Source organism: Penicillium macrosclerotiorum, assembly GCF_028827735.1.
Source record: "Penicillium macrosclerotiorum strain IBT 26536 chromosome Unknown utg000001l_segment0_segment0, whole genome shotgun sequence".
Lineage (NCBI taxonomy): Eukaryota > Fungi > Ascomycota > Eurotiomycetes > Eurotiales > Aspergillaceae > Penicillium > Penicillium macrosclerotiorum.
Genome location: NW_026643081.1, coordinates 691,741 through 709,687, shown reverse-complemented (window position 1 = coordinate 709,687; position 17,947 = coordinate 691,741). Strand labels below are relative to the sequence as shown.

At 52.4% G+C, this 17,947-nt stretch overlaps 4 protein-coding genes across 4 annotated transcripts; 1 reads left to right on the top strand and 3 right to left on the bottom strand.

The window, feature by feature from the left end:
- Positions 1-8,025: 8,025 nt before the first annotated feature.
- Positions 8,026-9,024, bottom strand: N7462_000237 (SSH4 family protein; the record flags this gene model as incomplete). The annotated part of the gene is made up of 1 exon (XM_057071963.1): positions 8,026-9,024. The coding sequence occupies one exon, from the start codon at positions 9,022-9,024 to the stop codon at positions 8,026-8,028; it is 999 nt and encodes a 332-aa protein (XP_056938493.1).
- Positions 9,025-9,626: 602 nt separating this feature from the next.
- Positions 9,627-12,640, top strand: N7462_000236 (uncharacterized protein; the record flags this gene model as incomplete). Its single annotated transcript, XM_057071962.1, has 2 exons — positions 9,627-9,675; positions 9,819-12,640. 2 exons carry the CDS (start codon positions 9,627-9,629, stop codon positions 12,638-12,640), a joined length of 2,871 nt encoding a protein of 956 aa, XP_056938492.1.
- Positions 12,641-14,106: 1,466 nt separating this feature from the next.
- Positions 14,107-15,277, bottom strand: N7462_000235 (NADPH:quinone oxidoreductase family protein; the record flags this gene model as incomplete). The annotated part of the gene is made up of 2 exons (XM_057071961.1): positions 14,107-15,111; positions 15,245-15,277. 2 exons carry the CDS (start codon positions 15,275-15,277, stop codon positions 14,107-14,109), a joined length of 1,038 nt encoding a protein of 345 aa, XP_056938491.1.
- A 764-nt stretch (positions 15,278-16,041) lies between these two features.
- On the bottom strand, positions 16,042-17,192 carry N7462_000234 (uncharacterized protein; the record flags this gene model as incomplete). Its single annotated transcript, XM_057071960.1, has 2 exons — positions 16,042-16,984; positions 17,065-17,192. 2 exons carry the CDS (start codon positions 17,190-17,192, stop codon positions 16,042-16,044), a joined length of 1,071 nt encoding a protein of 356 aa, XP_056938490.1.
- Positions 17,193-17,947: the final 755 nt, after the last annotated feature.

The following is a 17,947-nucleotide window of genomic DNA, read 5'->3' as shown; positions in this document are numbered from 1 at the left end:
GGAACCACGACCGTCAGCTGGGCCGCATCGTCCTTTGCTCCATTTCCCAAGGTCTCTCAGGCTTTCGTCCGGCCTACACGAGGCAAACTGGCTCGGACATGTGCCGCATATTTTCCCAGCTTCGCCTGGATTCTTGGAAAGCATGCGGTTTTCCTGCTCGCGCTGCTTTGCTCGAGCCTCCCCGTCGCGATCTATAGCCTGCCCACCATCCCCGACCGAGCAACATGACGAAATCATACCCTTGGGGGTTCGTGTTTTTTTTTGGTTTTTTTTTTCTCTCTCTCACCAGGCAACCATGCCATTCCGGGTTCTCGTACTTTTCGTCTTCATTGGTTCTTGTGCTGTTTTTCTGTCGCAGGTACACAGCGCGATCGACTAGGTCACTCTAGCCTCTCTGTGGCATGCATCAGACGCGGCAGAGACGACAGGGGAGATACTTCCAGGAGGGACCACCAATCTCCACTAGAATAGGTAAGGTGATCCACGATGGACTGCCTAAATCATCCAAACAGAAACGTTTGGACGGGGGAGCTTTAGAGCAACCTGAACCCGAGTCTCGAAATCAAAGCAAGCTCGAAAAACAATACAAGACCCAGCAGGACTAGGACTAGCGGGTGCGAATAGTATAGGAGACCATTTCCGATCCTTGCACACGAGATGCCAGTGTCGAGCGTGCAACCCCCCGCTGGTTTCCCTTCCCTTGTTGAGCAGGAGTTGCATCTCGGATGGAGTCCTCCGCCCGTGGCCCGCCGTCATTGGTGCCCAGCCCATGGCCGGGAAACTTTTTTCTTTCCCACTGCACGGTCGGTTAGCCGTCCTCGGATCGACAGGATTATTGAAAGAATGGGATTCGGATTCTCATGCATGCGGAGGGGAATAAGCCCCCGCCGGTCGACAATTCGATTAAAGGTCCTCTCGGCGGAGACGTATAGTTGGGGAAGGGGCTACGGGCCTTCGTACTGAACCAACGTTGCCCTAGTTCGACGTTCAGTCCCCGAAGTATACTCCGGATAGGAAACACCGCGAGGTGACTGGAGACGCGTCGCAACGTAGACCAAGCCAAGTAAACTTACCCCTCCCCTCTCAGCCCTCGATCCCCCTCCTCTTCTCCCTATTTAATTTGGGTATTCCGAAATCTCTACCTTTCTATCTCTATCTGTCCGGAGTATACTCGGCCCTCCAGCCACCCCAGCCTCCGCCATGGAAATATCCTCTCCCCCTCATCTTCCCCAGTAGATTGATTTGTGGAAGAAATCAGCTCAGGAACCCAGACTCTAAACTTGGGAACGACTAGCGCCCAGGTGGATTCGCTAGGTGGCTAGCGTGTTCATGATCCCCCTCCTTTCCGTACCTTTTTTTTGTGTGTGTGGATGAGGGAAGTCCTCCACCTTAGGGCTTCCTCTTGGCTCTGCCAATCTGTGCTTCGATAAGTGCAGAAGATCGCCCGTGATTCGCACACGCTTTGTGCCACAAGATGGATTCCTTAATTTTAACGTGCATGAAGGGGGCGAGGAGACGGGAAGATAAACGAAGGAAAAGAAGAAAAAAACGGGCAAGAAAAGGGAAGCCCACTCGTGCGCATCCAGATGCTGTTTTTCGGGCTGCAACTGGAGCACGAGAAAATAACCCCCCCCCCCCCCCCCCCGAAGGAAACGCTGAAAAAGCGCGGGCCATTAGGCCGGACAGAGAAATGAAACGGGAATCCTAGCGGCGATCGCCACAAAAACGATGCAATGCTGTTCGTGCGCAATGGTGGAAGCTTAGGTGGGGCCCCCGACTGAAGTTTCCGTACAGAGTATGGAGTATCAATATTAATGAGAATCCGTTTAACGTACCAAGGATCAAGAGCATTCGGGCCAAAATGAACCAGGAAGAAAGTGCGATCACAAGAGCCTACATAGCGGACATGGTCCCTCAGGCCATCATCAGTTACATAATGCGGTAGATGATTACTTTCCTGGGGAAATAAGAGACGATATATAGGATGACGGAGATCAGTAGATGAGTAGATCGTGTATAGTTCGGGTGACTGAATAACTTGGGATCCGGGGCTGCAAATGCGGAGGCATTCCCTTCTCGCCCTTTCACGGTCGCTTTGGAGCTTGAACCAGAAGGCAACTGGAATCACTTCCCATCGATAGCGACCCTCCCCCGGACCAGGGTTTTCAGGCGACCCCGGTGTGGCGCGAGGGACGAAAGAGGACCATTCAGCCTAGTCCGGGGAGCGGCTGTTATATGTAGAGCTCGAAAGTATCGCATGTTGCATCAATGCGTATGCGTATATAGACTTTCGTCCATGCTTTACTTTCTCTTCCTTTCCTTTACTTTCCCATTATTCTATCGACTTGGTCCGTGAGCAGAAGAGAACTAATCGATCTGGGGGGAAGAAGGGAAAAAGGTGGGGGGAGGTCACAGACACTAGAGAAATATTGAAACTATAACAAACCAAACAAAACCATCGAAAATACAGGACGATCCCCAAAGTCCGAGAGGGCCGGGGGGTTTGCCAATCCGTCAGGTACACAGCAACGGTCCTGTCCGCGCTCCCCCGATATCATTCCATTTCCCTACACAGCCCCCTCGGTCTCGCCGTGTTAGGTTCTGTTTAGTCTCTCTAGTTCCAGCGCCTCTAGGCCGTCGAACCGGGATCTGATTGGTATCAGTCCGGTCGACTCCTTCCTTTCTGGCTGCTCGCGCGCCAGTGTCGCTTTGGCGTCTAAATGAGCAAGGGAGCTCGTGCTGGGGAGAAGCCGGGGCCAGCCTTAGCGGAGCCTGGTGCGTCTGCAGGCGGCCAAAAGGGGAGATCTTGCTGTCCACACCACGCGCCCGAGGGTCATGATCGTCTCTGCGAAGTATATTTCAGCTCGGAGAGAACGAGCGACGGAGCAGGTAGGGTCAATCTCATTCGTTACTGGCATTCCATATATCGGTTCCCTTGTTTCTTACCCATTCCTCGTGCTGACATCGAGAATGGCTCTGATGGTGATGGTATTACGAGTACCCGCTCTGCGGTTGTTTAACCCCCACTCGTCTGGTCCGTTGGCCCTCTGCCACTCTTGCCTCGATGGCCTGGGTCCAATGTGATCGACTATTTCCCGCATCTTGACGACTGCGTGCTCATGGGCTTGGAATAAATCAGAATCCCCCGAGTTCAGACCTGTGCACCGGGTCTGCCAAGGGTCGCCTGGAAAGTCTGTCTGCGCAATCGGGTACTTCTGGTCCAAGGTCAAGGTTATGGTTCGCTAAGGCCGTGTAGCACAGGCCTGTTGCATTCTCCAAGTGGCGACGGACATGCTTCCACCCTCCTTCCCCTTCCCCTCGTGGAGGGAAATGCACTAACGACGAGTTCGACCATCCTGGATGGTGGACCAACCTATCCGGAGGTGCCTTGGTTCGGCGTCACGCCGGGGTGGAGATTGAGGCAAAACGAGGAACGCAGTCGATGCGGTTCGCCCCTGGGTTGATCCTATTTTATTTTTTTTATTTTCGCTAAATGCATGCCAGCCAAAAACACGTCGTTCCCGCATCTGTTGCTCGTCTTCGGCCGAACCGAGCCCCTCAAGGCGATCGTCCGTCGCGCATCGCCCCCTTCTGGATGGTCGATTTGTCGTGGAGATCACGTCTTGGGTGAAACAGACGCGTACAATCTCTCGGCTGCACGGACTCTCTCACTCAGTGGACCCAGTGCCTAGACTCCACAAGATGGGGGTGAGTTGCGCGAGTCCACTCAAATCCCGGGCGCGACCGGACTAGTAAATGGCCTGGCCGGACATACCCTCGAAGATTTGGTACGGGCTTTTCCTTTTTTATTTTTATATTGTGCCCCTTATAACGACAATCAAGTTAGAGGAGGGGACTGCTCAATAGTATCTTTAGGGAAGTTCCATCGGTGGTCACATCAACCGCATTCAAGTCTAACCGAACTGAAGTTACAGATAAAACAATCAATACATGCCGGGTAAGGCATAGGCTATGCTGAACCATCTATACGAACCAGGTCGCGGACCCAAAAAAAAGGCCCCAACACTCCAACCACCAAGACCAAAACGGGCCCAAAAGAGAAGGGACAAGTGCTTATCATGGGTGGACCCCCCATGCTCCAGCACAAACGCTAGATGAAATGACAGGACGGGGGGTGGACGCGATGACATGCAGCTGGAGGGGAAACGGTGACAATGAGCGGCGATCGCACGGGTTTCCCCCTCTCGTCCCAGTTGTCCCCTTTTTTTTGGCGCCGATGAGCCGATTAGCCATGATTTTTTGAATTTCGCAAATCTCAATGGGCTCTAGTTCCGGCGAACCGCCGAGGGAGAGGACATGGTCCGGGGCTAGTGTCCTGGAGTCCGGAGCATATCAGACTCATGCAATCCCGAAGGCATTCTTCTGTTTCCAACAAAAATACCCGCAAACTCCTCCGAACTTACTACACAAGGACGGTCAGATGGCCCTGTCTTGGCTGGGCGTTTAGGACTTCTGTTCATTCTCTTAAACATGGTAATTCTTGTTTATGTAGGAGAGATCGAGCAATTGATTGAACCTGGAACAGGTCGGTTCCTTCTATATTTGTGCCTCGGTATGCAGATATAGTGGGGGTAGCTAGTGAAAACATAATACGCCTATTCTACTCCGTACAGATAATATGGTAACTGGTGTGTATGTATGACACCAATAACCCAGAACTCCTGTAGACAGAATATGATGCGCAGAGATCTGAGACTCCAGATACTAACGGTCCGTCCCTAGGGACTATACCCATTTTTCTATTATTTGGTTCGACTCTCCACTCGGATCCATGGGTACACTATCTTTGCTGGGCCTAAACAATGCTCCTGTGAATATGGGGGAGACCATTCCCATCACATAATCATGATGTCTCGACGACTGCTCCTTCTGTCCGCCTCTATTCCTCTCCAATTGTGCTCTTACTCTCTCTCTGTCTGTCTCTGCTCTGCAACCATTCGAAACTTCTTGTCCTCTCTTTTCCTCCCCTTCAAATTCTGATCAGACGAGCCCCCATCCTTCATCAAGCATTACCCGGCCTTTCTGGGTTGTTCCCATGCTACTTCTGTTGCCTATTTGGGATAGCGTGACTGGGCGACGCACAGGAACAGACAGGAACATCCACCAAATCCACCGAGAACTCGATCGGCCGTGGGGCTCTCTTTTTTCTCTGCTCCGTTACGAAAGGTGGATCTCACGTCCAAAGTACAGTACATGGACGACAAATCCTTCGGAACGCCCCTCTTTCCACCTGCCCTGGCTCTACCATCCACTGAGATTCAGTTGTTCAGATGGATTCTCCCACTCTTCACTATAATACCCACTCCGTCGCCAAGTCCGGCCGCTCCACTTCCCTTGTGCTCCTCTGCTTCCCCTTTCGACACACACCATCAGCGAGCCAGCACCCACACAGTTCACCCACACTGTCACATATACGTATCCACCATTTCAAATCAATAGCGTGCGGGATGTCCTCGGGAGTCTGTGTGCCATCTCGCGATCTGGTGGCAACGGGCAACCTCCACTCGGCCACCGCTGCAGGGGGCCCCATCTCCGCGCGCACTGTCCCGTTGTACAGTCAGATCGTCTCCCCCTCTCACCACTCTCCTCCGTTCTCCGGAGGCTCAGGAGCCACTCCGTTTTGGACCTGGCCCTATGAGACGCCCGTTCGATTTGGGGAATTCAAATCATTCCGCGCTCATATGTAACTAACTCCCAGGGCATGAACGTACCCAAGCTCCCGACCTAACATCCCTGCTCTGGTCCTCTTAGCTGCAGCGAGGCTGCCTAAATGGGCTGCATTTGCTGTAACCATCAACCGAATCGTCTCGGGTGAATCACCGGCTTCTGTCCCCACTGGTCTGGTCCCTAGGCTTTTTTTCTCCGCCCACCAATATCAGATACAGCGCTATACTCGATGAAGGCAGACCTAACGTTGTGGAGCGGCAGCGACCATGTCCGTTTTGGAAGGGGATTTACTCTTTCTGAAAGAAGTTTGCCGTCTTCCATAAGTTCGTAGGTACGGAGTCTAGACTAAGTAGAGACCTAGAAGATCAATTTCGGATACCTGGGAAGGATGCGCGAAAGGATTTTCTTCTTGGTTCTCGCTCGTGACGGTACTTCTGTTCCGATGTTTCATCCCCACGGGCCCTGACACGACATCCCATGGATCTCGTAGTCGAATGACAAGAGGACACATCGGGATACAGAGATAGCGCCATCCGGGTGTGGAAAGGGCGCATGGAGCGATATCGATCTCCATACAATAGAGTAGAGTGCGAACAAAACGGAAAAAGAAAAAGAACCAAAAAGCCGAAGGACCACAACACAGCATTTTGTGGTATTCATATCCCATATCGTACAGCGACTCCATCTGTAGCTTTCTGCTTGGGAAACCATACACCCTTACCTTTCCATCCCAACGACCCAATGTTCGTTTCCATGGGGCACGATTCAATCCTGCTCGCTACCTATATACTTCGGACACTTCTACAACAAAGCCTACCGCGGAATGACGTTCTTTCGTCAGTGCGCATGACATGCATCTCTGATTCGTGGCCATTGCGCTTACAGGGGATCCCAGCACCCCTCAGCACTCATCAGCATACATCAGCCCCCGAAACACGTTCAGGCCCTCTCATCCGAGACGGGAAAAGCAAGAGATACCCATTTTAGAACAACCCAGAGAGTCGGGACCGGCTGAAGCAAGACCAAAAGCCCTCGGCTGTGAGTGCATCGCGCCCAGATATCGGTCATCCCTTCAATGTCATCATGTCTATATCCCAAGCCGCGCACGTCGAAGAGATCCCAGGACCTTAGATTACCCACATCTGACCTCCGTGGAGATAATGACTTCTCTGTCCGTCTCCTAAATTACCTCAAGGCGGCATCGGCAAACTCCAGCTGTACACGAAAGAGCACGAAGTACGCAGCACGGAGAGCCGACGATCGCACGGGGACCAGCAGCGTGACGTCAACCAGGCCCGTCCCGCGTCTTTGCTGTTCATGCACCTTGATAGATGGAGGGTCATGACCACGGGCCTGGGAAGCAAAAAAGAGTGGGGGGGGGGGGGAAGGGAGGATAAGCAAAGCAGACCTCGGGACCGGGGAAATAATATCTGCTCTTTGATACAACCTTTCAAACCGTGGTGCATGGCGGAACTGCAGCACCTGCTTCCCCCGAGGCACTAATGCGTGTATCAACCAGGAAGACGGACAGGAGGGTGGCCTATTCCCCTTCTAGAACCATGTAAGATAGCACACCTGCCCCCGGTGCAGTCATGCAGGCGATGCAGAGAGGGCTCTCCACTGCCTTCTTATGCTCCGATCCTGCAGGCGCATCCTGTAGGCGTTCCCTGCGCCCGACAGGCTGTCGAAATAGGCTATACGGTCTAGGCTCTCTCTGTGTAAGCTGGTCGCTACTCTCCTTCCGACTCCGAGGAGCACTGTCCCTCTATAAGCCGGTGGTGATATAGGGGAGTGTGTTTTAGGAGAGACCTTGTTTGGGCTGTATGCAGTAGTGAGAGGACAAGGGGGGAAGGGGCTGGACTGGAGAAGACCGGCACATGAAATGCAGAAGAAGCCGGATATGAGCAGCAGCATCTATTTATACATTTCTCTTTGATTGCGATGCCCCAGCGACTCAGCCAACCTGAAGGACCTGGAGGAACAAGTATAGTAAGGAAAGTAGAAGGAAACATGTCGTGAAGAAAAGAAATCAAGCTAATATAAGCTCCCTCCCCAAAACGGATAAGCCTATGTGGGAAATTTTAGAAGTTGACCTGTCACTTCAGAAGATCTCAACGTAATCTCAGCCCTGTGGGATAGACACTCGTGACTCGGTACTCTAAAAATGGGGTATTAAACAAGAGGAAAAGAATGTCCAGGATTAATTCAATTTCAGCAAAGAGTGAGAGGCGAGAAATCGACAATCTGCAATGCAACTCCAAGAGCAACCACATACGCAATCCATCACGCTTTCCTCTTCTCTTCCCCCCTCTCTTCACCCCCCGCCCGACTTGCACTCTACTCTGCAGGCTTCCAGAGCCAACCTGCAGGGTCAAAACAAGTCTCAAAGTCGACGCCACCGAACAGACCAACCGCCCCATACAAATCAAAGTCCCCCTCTAAGCCGGTCACGCTGCCTGATTCCTCATCCATCTCTTCATGCAGACCCCAGCCCCCTGCGGGATGACCGTTGCGGGTGAAAAACACGTCGACCGTGCAGGACCGACGGACTTCGAACAGGGCATCGGCCAAGGCGAGCGGATTCTCTGGGAGCGTGAAGGTCATGCCGATACCCAGGGTCTCGCCGGCCTGAAATGGGGTCGTGAAATCGCGGCCACCCCACGAATCGTTCACGAAACGGCAGCCATCGTCGGAAAAGACTCCCAAACTGCCTCGCTCCCAGCCTGGAGAGCGCCAGGCGGGATAGGGCTGCGCGACAAAGCCGATCGCCAGCCCGCTGGCGTCGGCGCCGGGGCCGGCCCGCAGTGCGCGCAGCGTCACCTCGAAATAGATTGTCTTGCGCTTTTCGCGGACAAAGGGCGAGTCCACGGTCGCAAAGTACAGCGGCAGATGCGTGAGGACGAGGCAATCGCCGTTCTGGTCGACGGTGCAACCTGTCCAGCGGCCCGGCGCAATAATGACCAGATCCCCCGCGAACTCGGCTTGTCTCACGGGCCGCAGGTCATGCTCCTGCACGGAGGTGTAGACGGCGGCAGACGGGTGGACGGGGATCCACAGCGGCGTCTTGTCGCAGAAATCATGGGCGCGTTCGGCATCGTCGCTGGAAGCATTGCCTGTGCCGGAGGCGTAGTACCCCGCGATAGGCGGGGGTGGGAAGACCGACGTATCCGGGACCGCTTCTTGCCAGTTGTGATATGGTGGGGGATCTCCCACTGGACCCTGTTCCTGTCGATCATCCAGTCCGCGCGGAGGTGCTGCGAACGAGGATCCTGATGCTTGCTGGGCTGCATCGTAGCTTGGCGGGAGGTCTTGGAATCTGGCGTCCGCCGATGCCATGATATTTGTTTAGATGCTTGTTCCCGTAGGAGCTCGGCCTGGCCTGGCCTGGTCTGGTTTGGTGTGGTCTGGTTGGGCCTGATTGGGTCTGGTTGGGCCTGGTTAGGTCTGGGTAGGTTTGGGTACCCCGAACTGCTTGTGTGAGTTGAGATGGTTGAGTCGAGAAGGTTGGATGTGTGATGTCCGCACCAGGCTGGGAGTAAGGCCACCCTCTAGACCTTGGATACTGGAAGGTCCATGTTGCCAAGCGGGGCTGTGCCGTCAAAGAACCGTGGGTGCGAGCAGTGAAAGCCCTAGATCGTAGATATCGCGGGGCTTTGTTGTTCCTTTTCGTTTGGATTGCTTGCTGGGGGGTTTCAGCTTCCATCGCAGTGTCCGTGTGAACTTCCGGACCGGGAATTAATGAACATCACCGCTCAGCGATGCATTCCCAACCCAACTGAGTGACAACAGGAAACAAGATCGGAGAAGGTTTGAATTGGCTGACTCATATGCTGTGTTCAGAGCTGAGAAAATGCCTGCTTGGTGATGGTGCACCTCGTGCACCTCGTGCACCGAGGGTGAAGATGTGAGCAGTCGCGGGGAGAAGGAAAGGCTAAGAAATGGTTGGGCTGCAGGTCTCAGATGTCCAGTGCACCACAGACGCTTCCAGTGGCGAGTTTTGAATTCTGCTGAATTGGGTGGACCGGCGTTGCTGTTGTTCTGCTGTTTCTTTCTGATTCTCTCCTTTCTTTCTTGCTCTCACTTTCCTCGCTGGGTTTGGCCTCACGGGGCTTACATTGGTCTCCCACCAGCCATCTGTGGCCCGCAGAAGGCGTCACTCCATGCACCGTTCGCCCTTTACACTTCGCCCGTCGCTGCCTCCCACGTTCGCCAGGGGTTGCAATGGCGGACGATCCTCAACCCCGCAGACGGCGATCATCTCTCTCCGAACATATTCAACGGGTACTCCACGTTGAGCGATCCAGCAAGGTTCGTCCCCACAACCGCCCAATCAACAGAGGCACCAGCTAACAAATTCAAGAAGCGCCAGAGTTTTGCGCTGTGGGATGACAAGACCGGAGAGAAAACTCGGTCGGCGCAAGCTCAATCCATATATGCGGACGAGCGCAAGGCAGACGCTACGATCGGACATCACACGCCGACCGGCCGCTCTCTGCAGGATGAAACGGTGCCGAGCTCCTTTACGTACTCCTCGCCAACCTCGCGGCTGCCATCGATGAGCACGCCGGGTTCGAGCCCCTCGGTCCAACCAGTGCGCTCTCGAGACGAAGAACTGGCCACTCAGCAGATGGCAACACCAGTCAGAAGCAAGCCAAAGCAGGATGAGGAGGAAATATGCACCTCTCCAACCTGGAAAGACACCCTTCGAAAAGAGAGGCGGGCTACCAAACGGCTAGAAGCAGAGAGAAAAGAGCTCGAAAAGCGTCTGATCCACTTGGAAGAAGCACAAGCTAGACTAGAAAATGGCGTGTTTGATAGAAATGCTCGACGCTTGACCAAGAAGCAGCCACTCGGCAGTTCTAACAGATCAACGAGTGCCAGCTCGGACAGGCCTCGGTCATCAGGCACGTTCTCGGCATTATTTTCAAGGTCAAGGCAATCATCCCGATCCCGAGCGAGCTCTGTGAACGCGACGGAGGACCGAAACCAACGTCACTCGAGTGATGGACAAACCGAAACCGACACATTGAATGGTCCTCCCAGTTTGCCTCTAACCCTCCCTGAACGTTTTGGAGCTGCAGTATCTCGAGAGCTGGCCACCCGGCATGGGACATCCCTGATGTCCTCCCAGCAGCTTCAACGCTCGCCGCACATGCTTCATCATACCATGGCCAAGTCGGATGATCTTCGCGAGAACTGGAAGATGGCAGAAGCCTGGAAGCAACAGGACCAGGACAGCGGCCATGAGCCAAAGGAGATACCCACGAGTCAGAAGACAGAGTACATTCCGAGCGACCAATCACTAGGTGAAACCTTCCAGAGGAAAAATGAATCCGAGTCATATCTTTCAAACTCCAAGTCACCCGTGGATCTTGACCGGGAGCTGTTTACTGCCAACCTTAGGCATGAAAGAAAGCCATCTGGGGGGACCAATCCTTTCTTTCCTCCCTTAAAACAACGGACCCCAAGAGCTCAGTCCACACAGCCACCGTCAAAGAAACTCCCCCACAGTCAAGGTCAACCCAATTCGCAACTTGATCCTCTTCCCGCTCAAGTTTCTAGCACCCGACGTCCGCATGACCTTCACGGTGTCCCCCCTGAGAGTGTACATGGCCCATACCACGCAAGAAATTTGCAGCCATCATCGTCCACGCCGGGAAATCTGTTGAGTGACCTGGCCAAGAAGAGCCGAGGAGAGACACAAACGAACACATACAAATCATCGCCACTTGCCTTGAATCCTTTCACAATGAAAGATGCCACCCCAAAGCATGAGTCTCAGAAAGCAACAGCTACCCCGGCGTCAGAGCCTGCTGAAAATTCACTTGTGCCCCAGCCGCTTCGATTTTCACAGACATATAATTTTGAAGAGCCTAGGGGTCGTAGTCGACAGTCGACATCTGCCAATGTGACAGAAACCCAAGATCAGGCAAAAAACAATACTCGCCATGGGCAACAACGGTCCTTTAAAGGCCCAACAGACCTTGCTAGACAACTCGAGAATCAACCTCCCAAAACTTCCTCATTTGACCTTAATCAAAAACCCCATACATCTGAAGGTGCCAGGCCTGCCCATGCCTTTGTTCCTCCCCTGAAACACCCTGGCCGAAGACTGTCTATCTCGAACAACTCTCCGGGATGGGTAGGCAATAGGGGTCAATCAATCCCTACAATCGTCATGACAGAGGCAACAGACACGAGCTCCCACGAGGCCGAGAGCACAGGACGTTCTCCTCCCGCTCATGATCAAGCCACTTTTAACAATATTCCCGCCAAAAAGTCAACTGGACCAAGCCATAGCCGATCATCATCCCATGACTCGGGGGCATCGAGTTATGACACTGCAGATGAAGAGGTGCTTGACACTCCTAATCATCCTGGGAGCCACCAATCAACTTCTCCAAAGACTGAGACCACCAACAGCGGCAATTCGATACCAGAGGCACTCGTCGCAGGTAAAAGCTCTCCTAGCTATGCTGGTTTCCAGGGAAATTTTCCTCTATCTCGAAATGGTGTGGTGACAATGATGAGAAAAAATCCTCTCCAAAACGTGAAACAGCCCAAGCAGGATCAGTTGATCGCCAAATTGTTTGTGATCTGCTGTCAATGCCGCTACTGGCATGATTTCCCGTCTGAATTATACGCCAAGCTTGCTTGCCCTGAACGCCTTCCATCTGAATCTCTCCTCGGGCGAACTTTTTCGAGAGGGAACTCGTTTAAGCGAAGGACTTCGTTCAGGAATTCGATGTTTGGAGGGCTGTCTTCAGAACCATATGACCGACGACACCTGTCTGTGCCAAAACGAACGCAACCTCCTGGCTCCATACCAAGTAGCCAGAGCCCACAACTACCTGAAAACCCTATTTCATGCTGCTGGTGTGGACATAGCATGGCCAAATCCTGTTGCCAAGGATGGACTACTCTTGTCAAAATGCGTGAGAGGCACCATTGATCTTCATTCCATATAGGCAGTGCCTACGATATTGATGAATTACTGATGATGAGGATCTGCAATAATGAGACCATGATGTTTTTCTTCTTGACTGTATTCTTCGATCTAGTCTGCGGACCATGCCACTAATTAATTTGTTTTTTCAATGAGACTAGAATTTCAACCTCCTTTTTTTGAAAAGTTTCCCCTACCAATGGCACACGATGTCCATCGTAGTTTACCTCGGTTTAGAAGTTAACCAGTCGGTTCGCGCTCTAGGATAACTAGTTAACTAGAGAAAGTTATGGGGTCTGTGATGACTAATCCTTAAGCGAATGACCTTCCGCTTCGATCGGGTTTTTCCATCTCGACTTCTGTATTCATCCCGTACACCACCTCATCAATTTGTGCCAGAATCTGATGATGCATTCTACACAAATATTCAATAAATCCTAGAAATAGGCTTCAATGCGTTAAAACTGACTTCCATGAACAGGTCATTCCCAGTCAACCCATTGATTGATCTTGACGCCGTCGCGCAGTCGAATACTTTTCCCCTATCCCTCTCACACTCAAAATCCTACGAAACACTATCGAATATCGCAATCCTCCAATCCAGCTGTCTCAGTCCTCCCGGGCAATACTACGGACCCTCCTAGGAGGACAGTCACCACAGTGCTACGTCTTGTAGCCGTGACCGACTGGAGCTGGGCTTGGAAGCTGGGTGAACTCTCATTTGAGGGGAATCCTACGCTATCTTTTCGCTGGATTGCTAGAGCAAGAATTCAGGGCCTTCATAGTTCATGTTAAACTTGCTCGAGTCTTTTGACTTTGTCTTCTACGAGAGCATGACTCCTTGCGCACCTACATCTATATCTACATCTATATCTCAAATGAATGTCATTTTTACGTTCTCATTTCATATAGCTCCATCCGGGCCAAGTGAAAATAAGCCTTTGTGTAAAATGAATATGCAGCTAGATTATCTAGGATCATACTGACAGGGTTGATCTTTCATCTCTGAGCTGCCATCACTTCTATGAAGACAAATCGGGCTCAGGCTTAGTGAATATTAGCATTATCATCTGCTTAATGAGTAAGCGTTTAAACGGAGCTGGCAATCGCTTAGTATTACTGATTGATTGATAAGGGATAGTTATTAAACGAGTCCATGGTTATGTTCAAAATAGAGATTCCTTTGAGAACGCCCACTCACTTATTTGACATCTTCCTTGATCCGGGTACGGGCCAAATCAAACATGATTTTGGGGAGGAATAGCTATTATAGGAAAGCCTCAAGGCTTCGTCTGAGACAACCTTTTCTATCTCTTCAGGAGCTGTTGACAGTTGCTTCTTCGAATCCACCGTCTTGATCATGCACAATTCACCGACTCTTTAATTTATGCCTGCATACTATAAACTGTTTATCGTACTCGCTTCCTGTTAGAAAGAAAAGAGTTTGCCTCCAATACATCCATTGTGCTGCTTTAGAGCTTATTCTTCACCTTCTCATCGCCAACCACATTCACAACCACCTTCCCCCATGTCTCACGCCCGCCCAGCGCCTGCAATGCGCGCGGCACACTCTCCAGCCCAACAAAGCTGTCATCCTTGAATGCCGTCCCGCGGAACTTCCCTTGCGCAACAAGATCAAAGATGCCGCGCCATACCTCGCCGACGGTCTCTGTCTCAAACTTCGCATACTGACCCCAGTGCAGTCCAACCAGGCTCACATTCTTCAGCAGCACCCGGTTGAGCGCCACCTTCTCAATCTTGCCGGCCGCGAACCCAATCACCAGCAACCGCGCATTCCAGGCCACACACTTGAGACTAGCCTCGATCATGCCCACGGGGTCATACACGATATCCACACCGGCCTTGCCATTGCCCTGGCGGTGTGTCGCACACAGCTTCTTGACCAGCTCCGGCCACGCCTTATCCGTGTAATCGACAACGTAGTCCGCGCCAAACTGCGTCGCGATTTCGCGCTTGCGTGGCGTGCCCGCCGTCGCGATTACTGTCGCGCCCTTCGCCTTCGCAACTTGAACAGCGGCCAGTCCGACGCCGCCCGCGGCCGCGTGCACGAGCACCCAGTCGCCGGCCTTCACGCCGGCGCGGTGCACGAGGCCACCGTAAGAAGTGGGCGCGGTGACAAAGAGACCCGCGGCATCCTCAAAGCTCCAGCCCGTGGGGACAGGGAGCAGAGTGGGCTCCGGGGCCAGGACATGAGTGGCATAGGCACCCTGAGTGGCACCAAAGACGCGGTCGCCGACGTTAAAGCGTGGCGGGGAAGCTGGTGCGGTCGGGAGCGCGACGATGGTACCCGCGAACTCGGCGCCGCCGACCCAAGGAAGGGGCGGCTGATGTTGATATTTGCCTTGGATCTGAAGGATGTCGAAGAAGTTGGTGCCGGCGGAGTGGATTTCGATCAAGTACTTGTCTGCAGCGGGGGTGGGAGTTGGAACGGTGGAGACCTTGAGGTCGAGAGGGCCCTGGAGATGACGAAATGTAAGTCATTGTCCATTCTGAATAGACCTTCTTGCATGTATGGGTAAGGGAGAGAGGGGAGGAGGATGAAGGTTCCCGGGTTTTGGAGATTTAGGGGTGGGCAGGTATATTGCGGACCTTGACATATTCGCTAACTTGAATGGCGCGCATTTTGGAAAGAAAAAAAGATTGAAAGAAATTGTGAATTTCTATGCGCAATTGATTGACATATGCTTATAGCACGAGGGGATCAAAGGCAAAGTCAGGAGGAGAATTTGCGGAGTTCGGGGTGGTTCAGTTTAAGCTTGTTCCCCGCGTGGAACATGCCGAGGTACAAGTTCGGATAATGAGCGGCCTTGGCGTGGCATCCTTTGACATGACTGGAAGCCTACGGAGGCCAGGTCTAGATGGATCCATATCGAGCACGAGGAAAAGACAGGAGAAAAAAGGTAGTAGAAAGGCAAAAACGTAAGAATGTAAAGAATGGCTCTGATGGGAGGGCTCAACTCCTAACAAGCCTATCGCTGGATATTGGTACATCTCAGGTTGGATACAAAACGCATGGCTGTTACCGCATTCAAAAGTACATTGATTCACCAAGAGGTATCAAAAAGACAAATACCACCCCATATCAACGCCAGACACTCCCCGGAATCATGAGATCAAACCAATAAATACTCAACAAATTCAAAAACACAAAATGAGCTTCAAGCAGGTCGACCAGCCATTTCGCAGTTTCAACACCAAGTATATCGTCATACATGAGATCTAGAAAATACAGATCATCGCCCATTTTTTTCCCATGGAATTAGATGAAAAGAATGAGAAAGAGTAACAGGGAGGATATATAGAGAAAACGAGGAAAGCCACAAGAAAGCAAGAGATAAAGAAGAGCAAGGGTCAGGAGAGAAAGAAGCGCAGTTCTACTTCGAAACTCAGTAGCTCACATTCGAAGGCTTCTGCATCATCGGCTCTTGACCCATGTATGGAACGATAGGGGCACACATCATGGCATGGGGACCAACCTGACCCGCAGGCATGTGCATCATTCCAGGGTGATGCTGGCTATGAAGTGGGATGGTGTATTTTCGGATCGGGTCACTCGGGCGGACGTGGTGCCCCGCAAAGTCATACTGCAGGGACATGGCACGCTTCCAATGTTTTTGATCGTATCCATGATGGTATTCTGGAGCCTCACTGTAATGAGCAAATTCAGGTGGGAAGAGACCGGCGGGCGGAGGCACCACGTATCCCGCCGCGGGAGGAGGTAAAGGGGCGGCATGTGCGACGCCCGGTGGGGGTGTGATGGGTTCAAAAGGCATGCCGTACCATTGCGCTGGATGCAAGCTGGGGTTGAGGCTCATGTCCACTGAGACTGAACGGGCAGGCCACGCAGCTAGCGTGGGATCGGTTGTCGAGCCTGGGCTAGGGATGCATGACTCGGGAGAGAGAGGGTACGCGGTGTAGGTGGGAGTAACGGCAGCGGTAGTGTTCAGCATCAACCCAGGATCCACAGGCGACGTCTGAGAGGGCTGTTCAAAAGAAGTAGTGGCTGGCTTGGCGTCTTGGAAGGAGTGCATTGCAAGATGTCCCTCTGATACGAAGCTGTGTTCCCCTGATGGGCTGGGGGTGAGCTTCTGAGTCAGAGGGGCATCCCATTTGGAAGCTGGCGAGTAGACAGGCTGTGTTGACCAGGTAGAACGAGGAATGGTTGATTCCTTCGGCGCCGGGGATGCCTTCTTGCTGCGAGGAGAAACGGATGAGTCCTTGACGTCCTTCTCAGAGTCAGGATCCTCGGAACCTTGCGGCTTCTTGCGAGTCTGGCGAGAAGGCTTGGTGACCCGCCATTTCTTTAAGCGGCTGCGTAATTGGGTCTCGCTAGAGAAGATTCATTAGGAAAAGTACATAATTGAGGTTGGATCCTCTATATCGGACCAAGAAGTTCGACGGTGACTAACCTTGGGTCAAAATCATCGGACCGAATCTGCTTGATGACCTGCTTCAAAGGCCATTCTTCCTCCATATACAATTTGGCAATCAGCGCTTTTTTCTTCTCCCATATATCCGACGAAATGGACGTCTTCATTCTTCAGATCCGGCCACCGGGATACCAGTGTAGGCTCGGCAGGGAGAGAAGAGAGTGGGTAAACAAGCGGTAGGAGTTTGGAGAGGAAGCAGGGAAACAAGAAACCAGGGGCTCAAGCCAGAGAGGAGGTCACGAAGTGTATAAGTAGGGATGAGTCAATTGGACTTTCAGAAATGTGGAGCAGGAAGAAGAGGAAGCAGGAGGAGAAGAGGAGGAGGAAGACGAGACAGAGCCGAGGTGAAGTAGGCGAAGTCGAGGTGATGATCCAGAAGAGGGTCCGGGGAGGAGCGATTATAGGGCCAACGACTCTGCGTGATTCCGATGGAGCAATGCCTTGGTCTAATATTTATTTCCCTCCGGATTTGTTCTCTCGAAAATCCACAGTTTCTAGGAAGGAGGATTTTAGGAAATCTTTTTTTTTCTGGATTTCTGGGTCTCTGGGTTTAGCTTTTTATGGTTTTATGGTTTTATGGTTTGAGCCGGAGGAGATGCTGAGTCGGGCTTTCTCCACCGTTGGGGTTTTCATCCTCCATGGCGTTGGGTCTGTCACAACGTTCCTCCTTGAACCCCCCTCCCCTCTTCTTCCGTGGCGTCAGAGCCTAGCACGCATGGTCGATCATCTCGGGATTGGCATCACGATGCTTGACGTGGTGCACGAACGTGCCCTCCGTGGATCGGCGATCCTCAGAGTGGATCATTGACCCTCAGAGTGGAACATTGACATCTCGCGCCATTAGCAGCCAGCATCAACCAGC